Below are 21,632 nucleotides of genomic sequence, written 5' to 3'. Positions count from 1 at the left end.
ATAGACTATAAATATGAATATAATAGCTTTTCTGGGCTCCATGAGTTCTTCTAGTGAACCACTGAACCTGAGCATGGTCTTGGGGAATCCCTGACACACATATGTTAACATGGGACAAGAGTAAAAATATTAAGTAATTTGTGCAAAAAATATTTAAGGGGCAATGAATTCCATAGTTGCTATTCTGCCCATTGTCAAATAACAGCATCTAATATAATTAGTTAAGGTAATGAAATTTATAAAATATCTATTTGACAGCAAAACTCAACTCTGATTCAATACCTCATCTCTTAAACAGTTTTGGTTGTTGTTGTTTTTCTAATCCACAGTAAGCACAAACATTTCAAAATAGGTTAAAATAAATTTTTATTTAAACTTTTTATTAAATGTTAGAAGAAACTTATACACAATTAACAAATTTTGTATAAAACAACTGCCAATTTTTACCCAATTGTAATTGTTTCTATGCAGAATTGCAAATTTTGTAGTGAAACAGGGTCTACAAAATATTTATTTTAGGAAGCTATCAAAATGCTAATCTTAGGCAAAATAATGTTTAAAACTGAAATCTATATACAAGTGAGTGAGCTCTCAAACACCCGTATTCTTTGTCCCAGTGACAAAGTAATGGAAAAATGAACATTAAACTGACTTGCTGAGGAAAAAATGAATAAGTATTCTGTAAACTTCTCAAAATCTTTATTACTTTCATAAGCAGTGCCATTACAAGGTATTGTTTATCATACTATGTACTCAAATGAAATGAATGTTAATCAAATTAACTTTCTAGAAATAAAAATCTGTTGCAAAGAGGCACGCTTTGTTGTAAGATATGTTAAAGAAGTTTTTATTATACTGAAGGCTTATGGTATGGGCCATAAGCCATTCAGGAGATAGTCTCCTCACACGGAATAACGGTAATTTATCCTGTTTAGAAGTGAATAACATCTCTTTAGTAGTGTTGCTGGTAAAAAAAGAAAAGAAAAAAAAAAAAGTTCAAAATATGATGGCAACACACAAAAGTGACCGATAGTTTTGGTCTTTGTTTTAGGGGTACAGTCTGTATAGTTTAACAAAGACTGGCTTTGAATCTTCATTTCAAAGCATACTTCCTTCCTGCCCTATTGATACCATCCCAGAGAGCCGAATCCAAACCATCAACTTAAAAAGGATATAGCTCAATGAAGGAAGTAGTAACTGATTTACATAAAAGATTAGGAAGCAAAATCATTATTGAAGTATTTGAAATCACAAGAAATTTAAAAATTCAGTACTTTGAAAATTTCCCCCTGAGCTATGGATGCTTTTTCTATATAGTTGCTAGTAAAACAGATACATTCTAGCATTCCAAGTTGTACTTGTGAATATTATGATGCTTTGTGCTGAAAACAGATGTCATGTCTTAGCACAAAATGGCAGCAATTACGTTTCATAAAAATCTTTGGTGAGATGCAAGCCTGCAGAAGCCACCTTATTTTGTTTCTCTCCTCCCTCCTGATACTCTTAGAATCTTCAAGTAATTTTCAGAGGAGAAACCACAAGACCATAATGAAGGACCAGAAGACCATCCTGAAAAGAAATAAAAGTGTTTTGCGGTTATTTGAAATAGTTATGTAAATAATCAAATGAAAGATGGTTTGTTTTTCATAACCCAACACTAATGTGAAATTCTTTAAAGAGTATAAAGCGTCCAAGATAAATAAACTTGCTTATTCACTCACCTCATCACCTACATTCCCTGTCAATATGCCTTTTAATAACTCTCAGGAGTCAATTCTGAAACTACCAGGTATCCACAGTTAGCCCGAGTTGTTTATGGCTAAACAGTCCTCCAAAAAGAACGAAAAGAAATACGCCTTTCCTTCTACACAGACTAAACAGACCATCCAGGCATTGGGCTTTCCTAAAAAAAGACTCAATTATTAGCAAGCATCATGGATCTGCTAAATATTCATTTCCACATAAATGCAGCTCACTAATAGTATAAGTGGGAAAACTTTGGAACTCTTATCCATTAAATATATCATGTAGTTTACTTCTTCCTTAAAGACTATTCAGTACAATTTAACTTTTGATATCTAGAGTCTTCATTATGAACAGTAATTATACTGTGTTGTAACACAGCGATGTCCTCACTCAGGGGGTGTTGGAAAACTTAACCCTATACTAAATGACTCCAGATACTGTACTTCTGAGTCCTTTTATCTGCTTTTTTTGGTCTATCTCCTATCATATTATCAGGTCCTAATTCTTTGTGTTCTTACCAAGGCTGCATCCAGCAAGCAATCCAACTTTTTAAGGTACTATTTTCTAATCTATTATGAAACTAGCTTAAAAAAAAAAAGAAAAGAAAGAAAGAAAGACTCATTGGGAAAGTGTGCCACAAGCAATTGGCCTACTTTGAGCAACAAAGAAGAGGAGTGACGGTATGCATGCCTTGCATTTCCAATCCTGCTCTAGCTATTCCTCTTTTTCTTCTTTGCTAAGCTTTTCCATGGCTCTACTTCCTTATTTCTCATTCACCGCTCAACTTATTGCAATCTGGTTTCTGTTCCTGGCAACTCTAATGAAAACTCACCAGAATTCTAGAAAAAGATTCACAAATTCAAATGCCCACAAGGGCTAGGAAAGTAACAAATGAACATGTAAGTTAGGTATGTAAGTCAATAAGGAATGTTGAGACCAGCAGTAAACCAGAGAACACATGCCTAGTTAAAGGAATTTAAATTCAAATAATTTAGAACACAAAATAAGCCAAATAAAGCATAATTCCATACCATGTTTGGCCCATGGAGCATCAGATCTGCTCTAGACCAATTAGCCTAATCAAAGTAAATGAATTTGTATTATAACACAAATAGGAAGATTCTATTAACATTTTTACATGAATGCAAAATACATTTTAGATAAAAAATTTTTGCATAATTACATTTCAGAAAGAAAAACATTTGCAAAACAATATATTGATATGTAGAGATACAAAACTGAAAATACAGCTTACAAGCTATTTCAAAACCACAAAACTTCAATACATTATAAAATCACATTTTATCAGTTAATTACTTATAATTCAAATTTATATCTATATGTCCATTATACTTAAATTCCATATAAATGTATATTAATATATAAACATTATTTACTAGAGGCCCAGTGCATGAAATTCATGCACGGGTAGGGTCCCCATGCCTGGCCAGCGATCACCTGGAGATTTCATATCATACAAAAATGTCCTTGCAGATATATTTGCCCAGTGGTCTTCAAAGTTCTATTGTAGTATGAAGACAGAGAAAAAAGAGCAAAGGCCTCTAGAATCAAACTGCCTGCATTTTGAGCCGTGGCTCACTCACTAACTTACTGTGAACAAGTTACTACATATCCTTTCTGTAACTTGGCTTCCTTCTATTTAGTGAAAATAATTTATATATTAACTATATTTTATTTATTTTTTTAAAATATATTTTTATTGATTTTTTTTACAGAGAGGAAGGGAGAGGGATAGGGAGTTAGAAACATCGACGAGAGAGAAACATCGATCAGCTGCCTCCTGCACACTCCCCACTGGGGATGTGCCAGCAACCAAGGTACATGCCCTTGACTGGAATCGAACCTGGCACCCTTGAGTCCGCAGGCTGACGCTCTATCCACTGAGCCAAACTGGTCAGGGCATATATTAACTATATTTTAATGAAAAATAAAATAGGGAGAAAAGAATACCTATGCCATAGAATTATGAGGAATAAAAGAGCTAATCCATATAAACCATTTAAAAAATTGCCCAACATACAGTTAGCATTCAATAAATGTTAGTTTATTACTTAAAGTGCAGGTAATTTTAAGAAAGTTGTAGAATATTTATTAGAATTTTCTTGATAACATGGAACTTTTTTTTTTATCAAATAACTTGCCTGTTAGACACTAAATATGAGAAAGTCTAAGACCTACCTGCATTGCTGCATCACCTATTGCACGTCGAATTTCCCTTAGAGTTTGATATCGTTCCAACAAGTGATCGCCACAAATGATATCTACCTACAGGCAAACAAAGTATTAGATGCCTTACCTCTTAAAAAAACACCATATGAAAAAATTAGGAAAAATCAACATAATTATTTCCATACTACACTTAGCTGTTTTATTTTAGATGGATCAAACACTCTCAATAAAGATGTTAGAAACTTTTTATAAGAGTAAATAATGAAAAGAGCATCAGAGGACATAGCAGGTAACAGCACAGGACAGCCAGTAATCAAAATGATTTCCTCGAGTCTCTAAGAACAAGTTAAATCACATTTGATGTATTTAGCATAATGCGCAGAAAAGTACATTTTTAAATAGTTCCAAGATAAAATTATTAAAAGTGTATGAATGTATAAAAGGGCAATCCTTATATATTTGAATAATTCTCTTAGAAGGTATATCTCATTTTCCAACAGTGGAAAGTCTAACAGTAAAGTGTACATGAAGGGACCTTTGTTATGGATGGAATAATCTTAATGAGGTCTTTTTAGCCCTTTAGTAATGTCACAGCTCTAAGACAAATCTACTTTTATACAGAATGCTCTAGAGAGAATATTGTTATACAGTTATATAGTATAATGTAATAAAATTCCAGTATACTTACTTGCTAAGATAGAAAAGCAAATTTTTAACCTCTCTCTCTCTTTCATTGTGTGTTCCTTTCCCATGCCTTAAATGGGATCAGTTCCTCAACAGTCTTATTACTAATTTTATACATATCTTAATTTGCTCCATCTCCTAACATCCTTATTTAGCTTATGGCATGAAATTTCTCCTTGTCCTCTAAGCCAGAATATCACCTCTGATTCCGAAATTTCCTTTTCCTTTCTTCTCACATTCAATCAGTTACCATGTCCTGTTGCCTCTTAGTTCATAATACTTTTTTTTTTGGCAAAATTTTATGGTTTTATTAACACAAATACAATGTGTATACAATCTGTCTTTCAGCACTGTCTTCTCTTTTTATTTTGATCTGCCACAAATAACTTTAAAGGTAGTTCATCATTTAACAGTCCTCTAGTAAACATTCATTCCTGCTAGTAAATAACCATATATGAAGGTCAGATGTCTGCAAACATTTCCTACCTGGAACGAACTGGTTTAAAGATCAGCATAGCAGGCTCAAGTGACTGGCTACACCAAGAATTTTACGTTAATGGTTAACTAGCTCCATGTTTTGCTTAAAATAGAAGCTCTTTTTGCTTCTTTTGTATTTAGAAGGTTTAATAATTTTAGACATAAATTAACAAGTCTGCATATTTGACAATTCTGTTCTATTATTTTAACATTTTGGTGAAATAGTAATTTATGAATGTTACCAGTTGTATAGTACCTGAATAGAAAAGAAATATTTACCTACAGAGCCAAGAGCTGACAAAGAAAATTAAAGGTTGAACAAATTTTTTATCATTTTATTTCAAAATGCTAAAAGCCTTGAATTCTATGATATGAAGAAAAAAATCACACTTTTATACAATATAACCAATTTAGAGCTCTGGCAACTAAATTTCTTAAAACACCAAATGAGAAACTTATAAATGGTAATTATGCCCTGATCAATATCTAGCCAGAGGATATAATCTATATCCTAGAAAAAGCGCTTTTGCATGCTATGTTAATTCTATAAAATCAGGTTCAAGTCTTATGATTTATGCTTTTAGAAACAATAGACTGTTATGGGATTGTTCACAATACTTTGTCCAGAAGTCTCTGAATAGCTATCTATTTTTAACCAAAAGACTAAGAATAACCTCAAATATGTTATGGCTACAATGTGAAAAACTTCAGATGCATGAGATAAGCCAACATTATGTCAAGCTCGGTAAGAGAAGTCACATTTCATTGGATTTAATATATTTAATATATATTTAGTAGAATAGATATTGGCAATAAAAACACCAGCAAAATTTCAGCCAGCTTTAAAATATCTATTAATTTACTAAAGAGCAAATAGACATTTTAAATAAAAATTATTCTATGAAATTTTACACATGATGAACAAAAATCCCTTTTAAATTTGACTAATGAAACAGCAAAATTATATAAATGTGCTTTTTCACTGGCCCACATTAGATCTATGAGTATAATTACACTTTATGTTAAAAAGTACATTAGGATTGAGGTTTTCATTTTACAACAACAAGAAAGTATTATATAGTTAGAATGGGAAATACTCTCAATCCTTAAAAAAATGAATAGGGTCTACAATAGATAGGTATTTCACTTTTCTAGGTGTCTTATATATGGTATCAATGGCAGGGAGAAATAGACAGTAAGTCAAATGTGATTGAAGCTGGCATGGGAATCACTGAGTACCAATACCAGTTGGCATATACAATATCTACAATATCATAAGACAAAAGCCAATGCATGAAATCCTAGAGACAATTCTTTCTAAGGTAACCTCACATCTTTACCTGTCCTTTTACACAGATGTACTCTACCTGACAAGCTGGATCAAGATCCATTTTTCTTCTGAGAAATTTTTCTACATGCCCAATAGTTGCTTCCCCTGAAACTCGGACAAACTTCTTTTCCAATGGCTACAAAAAATAAACGAATGAGTAAACAAATATTTTCAGATTAAGTATACATAAAATGTATAAACCCTAAAGCAGATTTTATAGCAAAGATGATTCAACAGATTTATGAAAATTACTACAAAATTTGTGTTAGTTTATCTATCAAAGAAAAAAAACAACTTTCTGTTTAGTTTTCCCTCTCTGAAAGGTATATTAGCAATTTTTTAATAGAAAGGTTTACTGGTTTATTTTACTACCTCATCAACAATAAAACGTAAAGGGAAATTTATTGACAGAGTGACATTAAATGTCTAAAACCTGGTGTCTTCAACAAAAGATTCTAAGGAAAAAAAAGATGAAGGCGAAACTGCTAGACTAAAAAAAGATGTGTTATAAATAAGAGACATATCAACCAATCACTAGAATAATGTATGAAACTTATTTGGATCCTGATTTAAACTAATCTATAAAACAATTTTAATGAGACAATGTAGGAAATTTAAATAGAATGTGGATATTTGATTAAGGTATTACTATTAATTTTTAAAATATTAGTATCATTATTATGTTTGTAAAAAGTTCTTATCTTTTAGAAACAAACTGAATTATACACTGACATATAGTCTGGGATTTGCTTCAAAATATATGAGAATAAGAGAAGTGGTGAAGGCATAGATGAAATGAGATTGGCCATACGTTTATAATGATTTGAGTGATGTGTACATGGGTATTTATTATACTACTAGAGGCCTGATGCATGAAAATTCATGCAAGGGGCGTGGCCCCCACCGCTGCACCGGCTGCCTCGGCCCTCGCAGCCCCAGCTTCATCCAGAAGGTCGTCTGGTCTAATTAGCATACTATGCTTTTATTATTATAGATTCTGTCTACTTTTGTATGTTTGAAATTTTCTGTAATAAAGAACTTTCTTTTGTAAGTGGAAAATAAAAAGATTAACATCTAGACATACATGGCTGGAATGTGGTCTGAGGTTAACAGATGGAAAGACCACAGAGTTTTAACATAGAAACTAATACTTATCCAGTCACTCTCTTTGAGGACATTTTAAGGATTCTATCTAATGCAAATGAAAAGCCGAGGTAATCCGATCTAAAAAACTTGAGCAGTGTTTTTCTGGCACTAGCAGAGAAGGTGCCCAGAATGGCTACCAAGAGAATCTAGGCAGGTGAGGCATATTTTTTTTCCCCTATGACAGTGCTCAGCTTTCTTTTCTTTTACTATGGTTTTGTTGATTTCAGAGAGGAAGGAAGAGGGAAAGAGAAACATCAATCAGCTGCCTCCTGCATGCCCCCTACTGGGGATCCAGTCCACAACCGGGCATGTGCCCAGACAGGGAATTGAACTGGTAACCTCTCACTGCACAGGCAGATGTCCCAACCAACTGAGCCACACCGGCCAGGGCTGTAGTTTGGTTTCTGGAGACCTTCCCTGACAATAGAGCTATCCCTTATTACCTTAGTGTAGCAGATAGTATAGATGTTAAGTGCAGGTATTCCAAAGACAGGCTGACTACCTGGGTTTAAACCCTGGTTCTGTAATTTTCTAGCTATAAATCTTTGGGTAAGTTGTTGAACCTTTCTGCGCCTCCACGTTCCCATTTGTAAATAGGGATAATGGCTCTATCTCATAGAATTATCATGAGGAAAGTAATACGATGTATGTAACAATTCCTGGCAGTGTTTTTCTGGCACTAGCAGAGAGGGTGCCCAGAATAGGAAGCATTTAAGAGTTATTGATAATGAAGGATCATATATTGCACTTTATTGTCATATTTCTGTCATCTCCTTTAAACTAGAATAGTTCTGACACTGTATTTTTATGTTTCATGATACTGCATTTTTGTAACTTTTTTTTGGTATGATACATGGTCATTAAAAAAAGATATTTTTTAAGAATACTGAAATATTTACAAATGAAGTAGCAAAATGATAGGGATTTGTTACAGAATAATACCAGAAGGAAGGTAAGTAGATGGAGGTATATGACATTAAATTGGTCATAGTTTATTGGTAAAGCTAGGTGATTGATACATGAAAGTTTTATTTTGCCTACTTTTCAGTATGTTAAGATATTTGCATAATTAAAAGCTTAAAAACTTTCCTAAACTAAATTACTGCTTTTAAATTGAACAAATAGGTTTATAATTTTCATGCTATAGATCTACATGATGGACAGTTTAATAACCAGGGATCATTCTAGTCAGATATATTTATTTAAATTCAAAGATAAGATATAAACACATCTTTTTAGGTAGTAGAGAATACTAAGTTATAATATCAAAATCTGTAACTAGAACTCCACTATAAATGTAGGATTAAAAGAAAAACAATAAGCTTGCCAAGTTACAAGTTGAGGCAGGTTAACTTGAGCTAAAAATGCTACATGCAAATGAAATTTTAAGCTCATACTTAACTCTAAATGCCAACTATGTAAAAAATGCTTTGAAACATTTTTTATCACCAAATTAAGATAACATTTATCTTTAGACTTTTGAAAGTTACTCACTTATTCTTCCTTAGACTACAGTCTGAATTAATAACAATTTCCTACTTAGTGACTATTTTCTCATAAACCTATTGTGAGAGCATTACTGAATGTACTTCATATTTCAAAAACTTTTATTTATAAAACACTCTTTATTGCAATTGAAGACAATCACCATACGATTGCATATCTGATTCTTAAACTTGTTACAGGGTCCTCTTGTAAAGTAAATGAAAAATGAAAGTAAAATACCTTAAAATGTCCTGTGCCTTCATTAGCACTGAAAAATGAAAGCAAAATTAATCAATAAAATACTTTAAACTATATGTTTAACCACCTAACACAGAAAAATAACATAAATATAAACATTTAAAAAACATCACTTTGCCCTAACCGGTTTGGCTCAGTGGATAGAGCGTCGGCCTGCGGACTGAAAGGTCCCAGGTTCGATTCCGGCCAAGGGCATGTGCCTTGGTTTCGGGCACATCCCCAGTAGGAGTTGTGAAAGAGGCAGCTGATCGATGTTTCTCTCTCATCGATGTTTCTAACTCTCTATCCCTCTCTCTTCCTCTCTAAAAAAATCAATAAAATATATTAAAAAAACAAACAAACAAACAAACAAACAAAAAACCCCCATCACTTTAATTTTAAAACATGGATACCTAACCCTGTAGGATATAAACAAATGTAGTTAATTGTCATTTCTGCCACCTAGTGGTAAAAAAAGGCAGTGGTATTTTATACTACTTTGTTTTTGTTTTGTTTTTTTAAATATTTTTATTGATTTCACAGAGAAAGGGAGAGGGAGATAGAAACATCAATGAGAGAGAATCATTGATCAGCTGCCTCCTTCATGCCCCCCACTGGGGATCAAGCCCACAACCTGGGCATGTGCCTTGACCAGGAATTGAACTGTGACCGCCTAGTTTATAGGTTGACACTCAACCTGAGCCACACTGGCTGGGCTATACTACTTCGTATATTTCCAGGAGTTAAAATGATTTTTTTTTTCTTTCCTTTCTTTTTATTTATTTATTTTTGTTGTTGCCCTTTATTGAAAAACCCATTCCATTATCTCTGTGTTTCTTTTCTGGCAAAGCTGTTGGAACATGCAATAGTATCTTATAGGAGTTTCCAATTTCAGAACTACTAAAGTTGGTAGATTTGGACATATCAAAACTGTCTTATTATATGTCCTTGCACTGGATCTGGCTAGTAATGCAGCTTTGCATGGTGCATCAACAGCTTTGGGGAAGTCATGGTTATTTATTAGAAATTGTAACTTTTTAGGATATCTACATATATAAAAGGCTAATATGCTAAGTGTCCAATTGTCTGACTGGTCGCTATGACGTGCGCTGACCACCAAGGGGCAGAGGCTCAACGCAGGAGCTGCCGAGCTGCAGTGACTTGGCAGCGGTGGTTCTCGGGTGGCACACCCTGAAACCAGAGAGGAGGGAGCCCGATTCCTCGTGGGGCTGCGTGATTCCACCTTCAGCCGTGGGTTATGTTGTTGCTAGGGAACTGTTGGCCCCGAATCTGGTTTTCTGCACACTTGGGTTTGCTTTCCACACCCTGTACAATAGCAACTTTGCAGAGTGCCCTCTCGCATGTGGCTCGCGAGCGGCAGTTTGCCGACCACTGTCCTAGTGCATTGAGTTGACGCTCAACCAGTGAGCCACACTGTCCAGGCCATTTCAAGTTTTTAAATGGGCAAAAACAATTCTATATATTGCTTGGGAATAGATACACTGGCAAATACATAAAAAATGCAGGGGAATGACAAGCATTACTTTTAGGAGTGTGGTTATTAAACTCTAAGGGAAAGGAGAGTGAACAGGAACAGGTAGCCAAGAGGCTTCTGCCATCTTAGCATGGTTTATTTCTTTTATTTTTATTTTTTAAATATATTTTATTGATTGTTTTACAGAGAGGAAGGATGAGGGATAGAGAGTTAGAAACATCGATGAGAGAGAAACATCGATCAGCTGCCTCTTGCATACCCTCTACTGGGGATGTGCCCACAACCAAGGTACATGCCCTTGACCGGAATCGAACCTGGGACCATTCAGTCTGCAGGCCGACGCTCTATCCACTGAGCCGAACTCGTTAGGGCATGGTTTATTTAAGTCCGATGGTGGAGATACAAGTGGGTATTAGATCTTTTTCTAAGTCTTAAATATTTCATAAATAATTTTTAAAAGGAAATCAGAAAAATATGATTTTAAGTACTGGATGATTTCATAACAGTTGGGACTTTAAACATTTTTTATTTTAAGGTTAAGAGGTAGAAAGGTTTAGGGTACTCACCCAATGAATTCTAGTAATAAAGACATATCAAGTTCAGGTGGAATCCGAAACACTGATTCTAAGGCTTTTTTAGATCTTCCTTTGCTTGATGGGACTGGCTGTGGAACAGCTATTTGATAGCCAAACAAAAAAGCTGAGTTAGAATAAAAATTTCATAAATTGAGATCTCTGAAAAATAACTGCACAGGTATTATAACTATGTTGACTACAAGATCATAAAAAACTCAATCTACAGCCAGTGAAATTAGAGGCAAGCCTGGGGACCAATCCACAATGGAAGGCAGACACGTGCGGCTGGTTTATCCGGACCAGAGAGAGAAAAAACTCATCGTAACAGCAACAGTTGTAAATAACCCTAAATAAGCACTACGTGCCAGGGGGCTCAGGGCTCATTCATGCTCAGCACTTTATATACATCATTTCATTTAATCCTTGTTATAATTCCATGGCATGGATACTATTGCTACTTTTTTTTTTAACTGTAAAGAAACAGAGATTACCGTTTAGTGAGATTAGGCAATTTGCCTAAAGTCATCCACATAGTAAGTGGAAGAACCCGGACTTAAACTCAAATCCACCTCACTTCCACACTGTGACATTACCATCATCATTAAAACTAATGTTTGAGCAGTTACTATGTTCCAGGCACTGTTTTAAGTGCTTTGTATTGAGGAAGCTGAGACACTGAAGTCATTTGCCAAAGTCATATAGCTAACATGGTAGAGTTAGGATCAAACTCAGACAATTCAGCTCCAGAGCCTGTACTTTTTAATTCTTATAATTAAATTGGATTATACCATATCATTACCTTTAAAATGTTTCTCTCTTTGATCATAATGATCATAACCTGCTATCATTAAAGTGTTCTTTAATGTATAAATACATGATAGTATACACCCAAACTTACCAGGTTTAGGTACTTCTAGACCTCTTTCTTTATAGAAATCATGCATTTGCTTTTTTTCTCCTAAAAAAATGATAAAACACAGACTAAATTACACTTTAAATGTAACTAGTAGAGTCAGTAGAGATTCTGGGATTCATAACTATGTAATAAAATAAACTTACTTTCCTCTAGATCGATCACTAATTTGTACACTATGTCTTGTAACTGCCGGTCCAACCTAATAAAAGGAAAGGATGGAGAATACCTCAGAATTCAGAAAAATGCATTTTGGTACAGAGTGAATGATGCTTTGTAAGTACTGTTTTCTCTTGGGAGTGGGTATCTCCTTTCTTAGAGGTGAGTTACTTTTAAGCCGCACTCATGGCTCTCATCTAAGAGAACCTCAAGTAATTATATGTAATCATAATTATACATAATCAAAGATTCTTCAACAGTTTGCTAAATTGTTCCATGTGTGCTGTTTTTATTCCCTTGATAAGAATGTAAGCTTAAAGGCAGATACTGTATTTTGAACTTCTGTGTATCATCTGCAAAGCACTCGTCTATGGAGCTAGTGAAAACGTAATAGTATTTGCTGAACCAACTAAAGCAATCCACATTTAGTATTTTTCTTTCCTTAGGAAACTGATCATGAACTGAAAATCTGATTAATAAGCCACAATGACCTATGACAGACAGGCTATTCTAAAGAGGCCAGTTTTTTTCAGGTATCACTTTTAGAAAGTAGAATTCCAAATATACTGAAAATGACAAGCTTAAACTGGCCTCATTAACTTGAGTGATGCAATTAAAATCTTCAGGAAAAATATTCCCGTGCTTCCTTTTTTTTAAAATTAAGTCCCCAGCAGATATCACAGTGCCTGGTACACAGTAAGTACTCTATCTATGTGATTCTTTAAAGAATAGATAGTTTCCTTTCTTCTAATTTTGCAATGGGTCAAGAATATATTCCCCAAAACACAACGTCAAGCTTTTAGAAAAAGTATACTTAAAATATAAATTGCACTTATATATTCCTCTTACCTTATGTTATAAAGCGGTTGTGTCTGATGTACTACTATGTTGCATTTTGGACATCTGTTGCTATAGTAAAAATGTCTTACAATGCAGCTTTTACAAACTGTTGAAAAAGAACATGTTTACATTAGGATGCTTTCAAGACATTTCAAAATTTGAATATATTATTCAGAAATGTGTACAATATGCTTACATGTATGAAGACATTCTGTAATGGTAGTTGCATCTATTAAGTAACCTTTGCAAATGGAACACAAGATGTACGGGGTCAGCTCAGAGAGATTAATCAGGCGCTGCAAATGCAATGGAAAGAGTTTTAAAATACAAGTCCTTGCCTTCTCAAATTTTATTTTGTTTATTGGTTTCAGAGGGAGAGAAACACAGATTTGCTGTTCCACTTATTTATACATTCACTGACTGCTTCTTGTATGTGCCCTGACCGAACTCTAACCCGAAGCCTTGGCATTAGCGCGAGGACACCCTCACCAACGGAGTTACCTGGCGAGAGCCTACCTTCTTAAATTTAAAACCATCATCCCCAAATTTCATTATAACCAATATGTAACTTACTTTGCAACATAAAAACATGTTACGGTACCCCCAACCCTTCAAAGGGCTGCAAGTTACAATGACACGATATAAACCAATGTTTCAAATACACCCCGTTCCTTCGGATATACCGTGTTTTGCCAGATGAGGGGCATTTTACTTTATGAGTTACTTTACAAATGGGCAAACTTTCCAGATGCGGAGGCTTAAGTTTAACACAGTAATTCTGATTGGCTAGGTGTACTATTACCTAACGTGAAGAAGTATGCGCTACCACATTTATAAAAAAAACCCCAAAACCTCCTTAATAAGAGACTGGCTAGGTGGCGAAGGGTTTGCCCGGGTGGCAGGAGCACGGTGTCCTCGGCGCCCACCCGCCCGGCACGCAGTAGCTTCAATCATTATTTAGAGAACGAGCAAGTGGGACCCGCCGAGCCTAAGTGACCTGCAGGAACCTCACAAAATGACTCCGCGAGGAATCGGGGCGGGAAAGGCCAGTCCGCGCCACGTGCCCAGGCGGGCAAGGCAGGGACGGATGGAGGTCGACGCCAGTGCCCACGGCTGCAGGGCGAGCAGGGGGCTCGCCGGAGGCCGCGGCGCGGGCCCCTGGGTTGTAAATACCTCTTCCTCATCCTCGGATTCCGGCCGGCACCCCTCCAGCCTCAGCGAGAAGTGGCTCATCTCTTCCTCCTCCTCCTCCTCCTCTTCCTCCAGCTCCTCATCCTCTTCCAACTCCTCGTCCTCGTCCTCGAAGCGGCCCCTCAAGCGGCCCAGGCTGCGCTCCGGCTCCAGCTCGGGGGGCCGGGAGCCCGAGCAGCCCGGAGCCCCCTCCTCGGGCAAAGGCGGCGGATCCTCTTCACCCGCTGCGGGCGCCGGGGTGAGGGCAGGAGGGGAGATGGGCGGTGGGGGCGGCATGGCTGCGGCTCCCTCCGCCTTGGCAGCGGCCGCGTTAGCCCTCGTCAGCACCGGGACCCCCTCCATGCCCAGGTCAGACACCAGGCGAGAAGCGACCAGGCGGCTGGATAGCGCGGGAGTTGCTCCAGCCGCCTCTGCAGCCGTGCGCAGGCGCAGAGACCAGCAGGGCCCGCTGGGAAATGTGGTCCACGGAGCCTCACCTAAGCCAGGGCGGGGGCGGAGCCGCTCAGGTGTATGGGGCGGGGCTTGTAGGCCGCATCTGAACGCGTTAAGCGCCAAGCCTGTTTTGTCTTCCTTTCTGGAAAGTATAGGGACAGTCACCAGTGATTGACATGTCGCTTAACGTGTTTAAGAGAGTTGTAAACTAATTTTTCTTTTGAAAGGCTGGCGCGCTCTTCACTGCCTTTTAAAAACGACTAAATTGGTACCCTTTCAGACAGCAATATTTTGTCAGCATGACTGATCAGAGCACTCTATTCTTATACACTAGCAGTGTATATATAGTTATACACTAGCACATGAACAATTTGGTACTTTGTTTGACACCTCTAGGAAACCAATACGCAATCCAGATATCCTTCACTAGGTGAAAAAATAACCCTGCCGATGTGGCTCTGTGATTGAGTGCTGACCTATGAACCAGGAGGTCCCTGGTTTGATTCCCCAACAGGGCACAGGCCCAGGTTTTGGGCTTGATCCCCTGTGTGAGGTGTGCAAGAGGCAGCCAAACAATGATTCTCACTCATCATTGATTTTTTTTTCACATATTTTTATTCTTTTCCTTTTTCTCTTTTTCATCATTGATGTTTCTTTCTTCCCCTCTCCCTTCCTCTCCCAAATAAAAAAATATTTTTAAAAAAGAGATGAAACATTGGAAATCCTATATAATAAAAGCCTAATATGCTAAGTGTCCAAACGTTCTTTCCACCAGTTACTATGATGCGCAGTAACCACCAGGGGGCAGACACTCAGACAAGTAGGTTAGCTTGCTGCTGGGGTCTGGCCCATCGGGACTGGGCCAGACAGGCCGGGACACGCTCTGTAGCCCTCCCATGGTCCCTCCCTGGCCCCGATTGTGCACTGGTGGGGTCCCTCAGCCTGGCCTGTGCCCTCTTGCAATCCAGGACCCCTCAGGGGATGTCGGAGAGCTGGTTTCAGCTGGATCCCTGCAGGCCAGGCTAAGGGACCTCACCGGTGCACGAATCTGTGCACCAGGCCTCTAGTTAAACAATAATGAATCTCAAAGGCATTATGCTGAGTGAAACAAGCTGGTCTCAAGAGGTTACATATTGCATAATTCCATTTTTATGACATTCTGGAAAGGTTGAAACTTTAGGGACAGAAAAGATCAATGGGGTTAGAGATGGGGGAAGGATTTGATTCCAAAGAGCCAGCATGAGGGAGTTTTTAGAGTGATGGAATGGTTCTGTATCCTGAGAGTGGAGGTGGTTACACAAATCTATGTGTTGAAATTCACAGAACTGCTCGCAAAAAAAAAAGATCAAATTTTACTCTATATAAATTAAGTGATGATGATTAACCATTCCCACCTATCAGAATGGCAAAAAATTAAAAAGTAACAAAACATTCTGGTGATGAGACTGTGAGTAAACAGTCACTTTTGTACACTGCTGATAGGATTTCTAATTGGTAGAAATCTTAAGGAGGACAGTTTGGAAATGTCTGAGAAAACATGTGCATAAATTTATCTTTTTAAAAAATATTTATTTTATTGATTTTTACAGAGAGGAAGGGAGAGGGATAGAGTTAGAAACATTGATGAGAGAGAAACATCCATCAGCTGCCTTCTGCACACCTCCTACTGGGAATGTGCCCTCAACCAAGGTACATGCCCTTGACCGGAATTGAAGCTGGGACCTTTCAGTCTGCAGGCCGACGCTCTATCCACTGAGCCAAACCGGATAGGGCCATAATTTATCTTATAAAAAAATATATGTTTTTATTGATTTTTTTTTTAAGAGAGAGAGAGAGAGGAGGGGAGAAGGATAGCGAGATAGAAACACCGAAGAGAGAAAAACATCAATCAGCTGCCTCCTGTACAAACCCCACTGGTGATCAAGCCCATAACCAGGGCATGTGTGCTGACGAGGAATCGAACCATGACCTCTTGGTCCATGGGTCAATGCTCAACCACTGAGCCACACTTCTGGGCAGCATTTATTTTTTGATCTACCAATCACTCATGTAGGATTTATTCTGAAGATATAATCCAAAAATACAAAAATAAATATGCAAAACGTTGTTCACTGCAACACTGTAATTGCACAATACTGGAAACCAGCTAAATGCCCATGCATTGGAGAGTAAATGAATAAACAAGTGAATATCTACAAGATGGAGTACTATGCAGCTCTAACGTAAAGATCTGTAAAAACGGTGAAAGCCTGAGGACATGTGTGCACATGTGTACCTGTGGGTTAGCAAACAGAGTGATAAATCCCTTTTGGGGAATCCCTCACCTTTTCCCAATACTGGGCTTCAGCCACTCCCTCTGGGTATATATATCAGCCAAAGTAAATGATATCCACAAATACAAATTCGTGGAGAAAAGTAATGAGATGCAGAAGGAGGTGCAACTCCCATTAAAGTAAGAAAGTGAAAAACCTAGACTAGAGAAACAGATAAAATACATCAGATAGAAAGGTAATTTAAGTAAGATAATACATATCCTCAAAGAAAAAAAAGAGCCCTGGTTGGTATTCTCAGTGGTTAGAGCATCAAAGGGTCTAGGACAGAGGTGGGCAACCCCTGGCACGCGTGCTAAACATGGCACGCCAGTAACTTTTGCTGGCACGCGAAACCCTCTCTTATAATCTTCCATTTACAATTTTTGTGAACATTTGAATGACTTAAATGTTAAGTTACAAGGAACTGGCAAGACACTTGATGTTATGTTTGGTTACGTAAAGGCTTTTGAAAAGAAACTGGAAGTCTTTAAGAGGGATGTGGATGGTGAGATTTCCCAAACCTCAAGAGGCACATCAAAGACCTCCCAAAAGATGACAGAACAGACTGTCAAAGCCTTCAAAAGCTGTTTTTAGACATCATCGAGTCAACTATTGAGCAGTTCTTCTCAAGATTTGCGAAATTCAAAGAACTGGAAGAGACAGCAAAATTCATGAGATTTCCAGACAGCATGAAAATGGAGGAACTAAACTTATAAATGTTTTCATGGAGAGACATGGCTGACTTTGAAATGCAGTTGATTGAATTTCAGAGTAGCTCAATTTGGAAGCAGAAATTTATTGACCTTAGAGTTGACTTGGAAAACACTGAAAAAAAGCGATTAGAGACAGGAGTACCAGAGAGAAGTGTCGAAAATGAACTATTGAGGACTTGGAATACCATTCCAGAAAATTTTTTCTGTTTAAAAAACTTTGCAACAGCATTACTCTCCATGTGTTCATCCACATACGCTTGTGAATCTTTGTTCTCAGTGATGAATTTTAAGTCTCGTAATAGGAGTAGCCTGACGGATGAAAGTAGTAGCTCGTGCATATCTCTGAAGGTCACGAAATATAAACCTGCTGTAAAATCTCTGTCATCAGTGATACAGCAGCAAAAGTCCCACTGATAATATCAAATGGAGTCATAAAGTTTTCTGTCGGACTATCAGTGTACATGTATACATTAAAAAATAAATGTATTTTTCATCATCATATACTGTTTTTGTCGCTTGAATGAATTTTATTATCTCTTCAAGGTTCTTCACATATGTACACCTTAAAGGATATCAAGTAGGCATAACATATTCTCAAAAAATTAGGGTTGGCACGCAGAAGAATTTTGAGTCAGAGATTTTGCTGGTTTTGGCATGCACTCACAAAAAGGTTGCCCTCAAAGGTCTAGGATTTGATTCCTGGTCCAGAACACATACCTGGGTTGCAGGTTCGATCCCCAGCTCTGGTCAGGGTGTGTGCAGGAGGCAACCAATTGTGTCTCTCACACTTATGTTTCTTTCTCTTTCTCTCTCTCCCTCACACCTGACCTCCCTCTATCCCTCCCACTCTCTCTAAAAATCAATAGAAAAATATCCTTGGGTGAGGATTAACAAATAAAGAGAGAGAGCTCATATTGGTTATATCAGGATTTCTCAACCTTGGTACTACAGACATTTGGGGCCGATAATACTTTGTTATGGTGGGACTAGGGCTGTCCTGTGCACTGCGGGAAGTTTAGCAGCACTACAGGCTTCTACCTGCTAGATGCCAGTAGCACCACCCCAAGTTGTGGCAACCAAAAGTGTCTCTAGACATATGTTAAATGTCCCCCTGGGGTGGGTGAGGTAGGGGGGAACAAAATTACCCCAACTGGATTATTTGAAGCAGGAACAATAAATCATTTTTGTTGTTTTTAATGGCAAAAGAATTTCATTGGATTTTGGGTTTGTTAAGTCAGGGAACTGTCATTGGCATCCACCCAAACCCCCATTTTGATTCATAAGTGTCTCTCATTCCCATTCAGTGCACCTGGTCAGGCTGTGAATACCACTTATATTGCAATTATATTATAATTCAGCAACCCACAGGATCAGCTCTGTGGCTATAAGAGGTAAGACACATTGATCAGCTGCCTCCTGCATGCCTCACACTGGGGATTGAGTCCACAATCCAGACATGTGCTCTGACCAGGAATCAAACCATGATCTCTGGGTTCATAGGTCGATGCTCAAGCCCTGAGCCACACAGCTGGGCTCTAAATATTTTTTTAAAGTGTTCAGTGCAATTACAAATAGCCAAGCCATGCCCTGGAAAATGGCAAGTGGTTAGAGTGTTACTACGGAGATGAGGAGACCTAGGTTCTTGTCTTCTTGAGGGAAAAGATTTCAATCAAGAGATGAAGTATAGAAAAGCAAGCAAGAATTTATCAGCTGCAGCAAAAATGTACTTAGGACAGTGAAACAAGGAGCGCCTAGGCTGGCTGCCCTGGCTCGCTGTGAAGTCAGAAGGGGGGCTTTGGAGACAAGTTCAGGGGGTTAGTCTGGGATGAGCTGCCACTGCCCATTGCTCCCCTAGTTGCAAATCTCATGGAATCTCTTAGAGGTTAGGGGATATATGCTTGTGGGGGATGGAGAAGGGAAAAGAAGGGCACAGACGTGCTCCCTGGAGGGAAAGTGCCAGGAACAATAAATCTTGAAAAACTAATTCAAAAATGCTATAAAAAAAATACAATGGCTGAAGTAAATAGCTCAATAAATCGGTTACGTAGCAATATGGATCTAGGCCAAGAATGACTTACTGCACTGAAAAATCAGGTTATGGAACTCTTTTAGGAGGTATCGGGGAGAGGTAGACATGAACATATTAAATTTAACAGACTTAGAGGATAGAAGTGTAATACCTACATCTTAAGAATCCAAGAGTAGGGAAAAATAGAGGGGAGGATATATTTATAGATATAATACTTGCTAAATGCCCAAACCAAAAAAAAAATAAAAAAAATTCAAATTGAATGGGTATATAAAAGGCAAATCAGGATAGAGAGGGGAAAAATCTAATTCTAGATACATTAGAGCAGTGGTTCTCAACCTTCTGGCCCTTTTAAATACAGTTCCTCATGTTGTGACCCAACCATAAAATTATTTTCGTTGCTACTTCATACTGTAATGTTGCTACTGTTATGAATCGTAATGTAAATATCTGATATGCACGAAGGTCTTAGGTGACCCCTGTGAAAGGGTCGTTCGACCGCCAAAGGGGTCGCGACCCACAGGTTGAGAACCGCTGCTTTAGAGTGAAATGAAAGAACATCAAAGAGAAAGAGAAACAACCAGAGAGAGAGCAACCCTTCTATGAAGGAAGAAAATACAGATGGACACTCTTAAAGCATCCCAAGAAGAGTGTAGGAGAATGGAAGTAGAGGTCAGAAAGGGGAAAAGAGAACAAAAAATTAACAGTGGGCCTTGCAGGCATTCAATACACTTACCTCTACTGCATTGTAATAGAAAAACCACTCTACTTGGAGTAAGTAACCTCAGCTGAAGTCTCAACTCAGACTCTATGACAGAGCAGGTAAAAGGTAGATCCTGCACAAAGTGGGTAGCTGTGTCCAGTGTCTGGGCTTCAGTTGTACAGGTGGACCCAGTTTCCAGGGCCTGATTCGAGAGACTAATGTATGCATCAGAATGTTAATTTACCAGTCATAATGGAGGAAAACATCTTCCCAGGGAATAGAAAACACATCTGGGCTTATTATTCATGGCATCGCTCATCTAAGTACTTAATTAATTATCAACTACCAACTAGTGAATACTGAATCAGAAAAATTAGTTGAATGATCCTGAGGAAAAGGATGAATTCTCTCCATCTCATAAGCATGTACCATCAGAATCAGGTTCTTTCTCTCTTGGTCAGTGCTAAGTAAATGCTAATCAATTCTTGCTTAATTCCTCCCTCCCCACACCCCATGTTTCATAATCTTACTTTGCATATCCAATTAGATTAGTTTTCTATTATAGTCTTGAAATCACCATCAACATCATGACTGGACTTTAACATTTACAGAAAACCCTTTAAGTAAAAATAACCAATAGCTAGCTATTTATTATGTGTTAGGTATCATATACACATTATCTTATTTAATCCTCACACAACTTTCTGAGGTACTATTATTGTCTTTATTTTAGAAATTGGGCAACTGGGGTAAGTTAAGTAACTTGCGTTAGGTGATTCAGCTGGTAATCGGGGTCAAGGGAAGCTAGTAAGACCTTAAAACCAATAACCTGAATAATTGTGCTAGATGTTCCCAATGTCTCAGGTTCACTTTTCATATATATTTTTATTGATTTCAGAGAGGAAGGGAGAAAGAGAAACATCAATGAAAGAGAATCATTGATTGGCTGCCTCCTGCACGCCCCCTACTGGGTAT

At 37.7% G+C, this 21,632-nt stretch overlaps 1 protein-coding gene across 2 annotated transcripts; it reads right to left on the bottom strand.

Moving 5' to 3' along the window:
* Window positions 1-409: 409 nt before the first annotated feature.
* Window positions 410-14,834, bottom strand: PCGF6 (polycomb group ring finger 6). Of its 2 annotated transcripts, XM_070431830.1 has the most exons (11): window positions 14,451-14,834; window positions 13,474-13,573; window positions 13,287-13,383; window positions 12,425-12,480; window positions 12,264-12,323; window positions 11,357-11,465; window positions 9,299-9,326; window positions 6,465-6,563; window positions 3,946-4,032; window positions 2,778-2,822; window positions 410-1,569 (listed from the first exon to the last, which is right to left on the bottom strand). In XM_070431830.1, the coding sequence occupies exons 1-11, from the start codon at window positions 14,808-14,810 to the stop codon at window positions 1,513-1,515; spliced, it is 1,098 nt and encodes a 365-aa protein (XP_070287931.1). In that variant the 5' UTR covers window positions 14,811-14,834; the 3' UTR covers window positions 410-1,512. The 2 variants fall into 2 exon arrangements, with proteins under 2 accessions (XP_070287931.1, XP_070287932.1); XM_070431831.1 differs by lacking the exon at window positions 2,778-2,822.
* Window positions 14,835-21,632: the final 6,798 nt, after the last annotated feature.

The sequence above is a fragment of the Myotis yumanensis genome, unplaced genomic scaffold (assembly GCF_028538775.1).
Source record: "Myotis yumanensis isolate MYYU_CA2020_CCGP unplaced genomic scaffold, mMyoYum1.0.hap1 SCAF_13, whole genome shotgun sequence".
In the NCBI taxonomy this organism is placed as follows: Eukaryota; Metazoa; Chordata; class Mammalia; order Chiroptera; family Vespertilionidae; genus Myotis; species Myotis yumanensis.
This window is presented reverse-complemented; position numbering and strand designations above follow the sequence as displayed.

Coding starts and splice junctions, on each gene's coding strand:
- PCGF6 (XM_070431830.1), bottom strand. CDS start 14,810: ATGGAGGGGGTCCCGGTGCTGACGAGGGCTAACGCGGCCGCTGCCAAG. Junction 12,481..13,286: donor CAACCGCTTTATAACATAAG/GTAAGAGGAATA, acceptor TCCTTTTATTAG/GTTGGACCGGCAGTTACAAG. Junction 11,466..12,263: donor TCTAGAAGTACCTAAACCTG/GTAAGTTTGGGT, acceptor GCTATCAAATAG/CTGTTCCACAGCCAGTCCCA.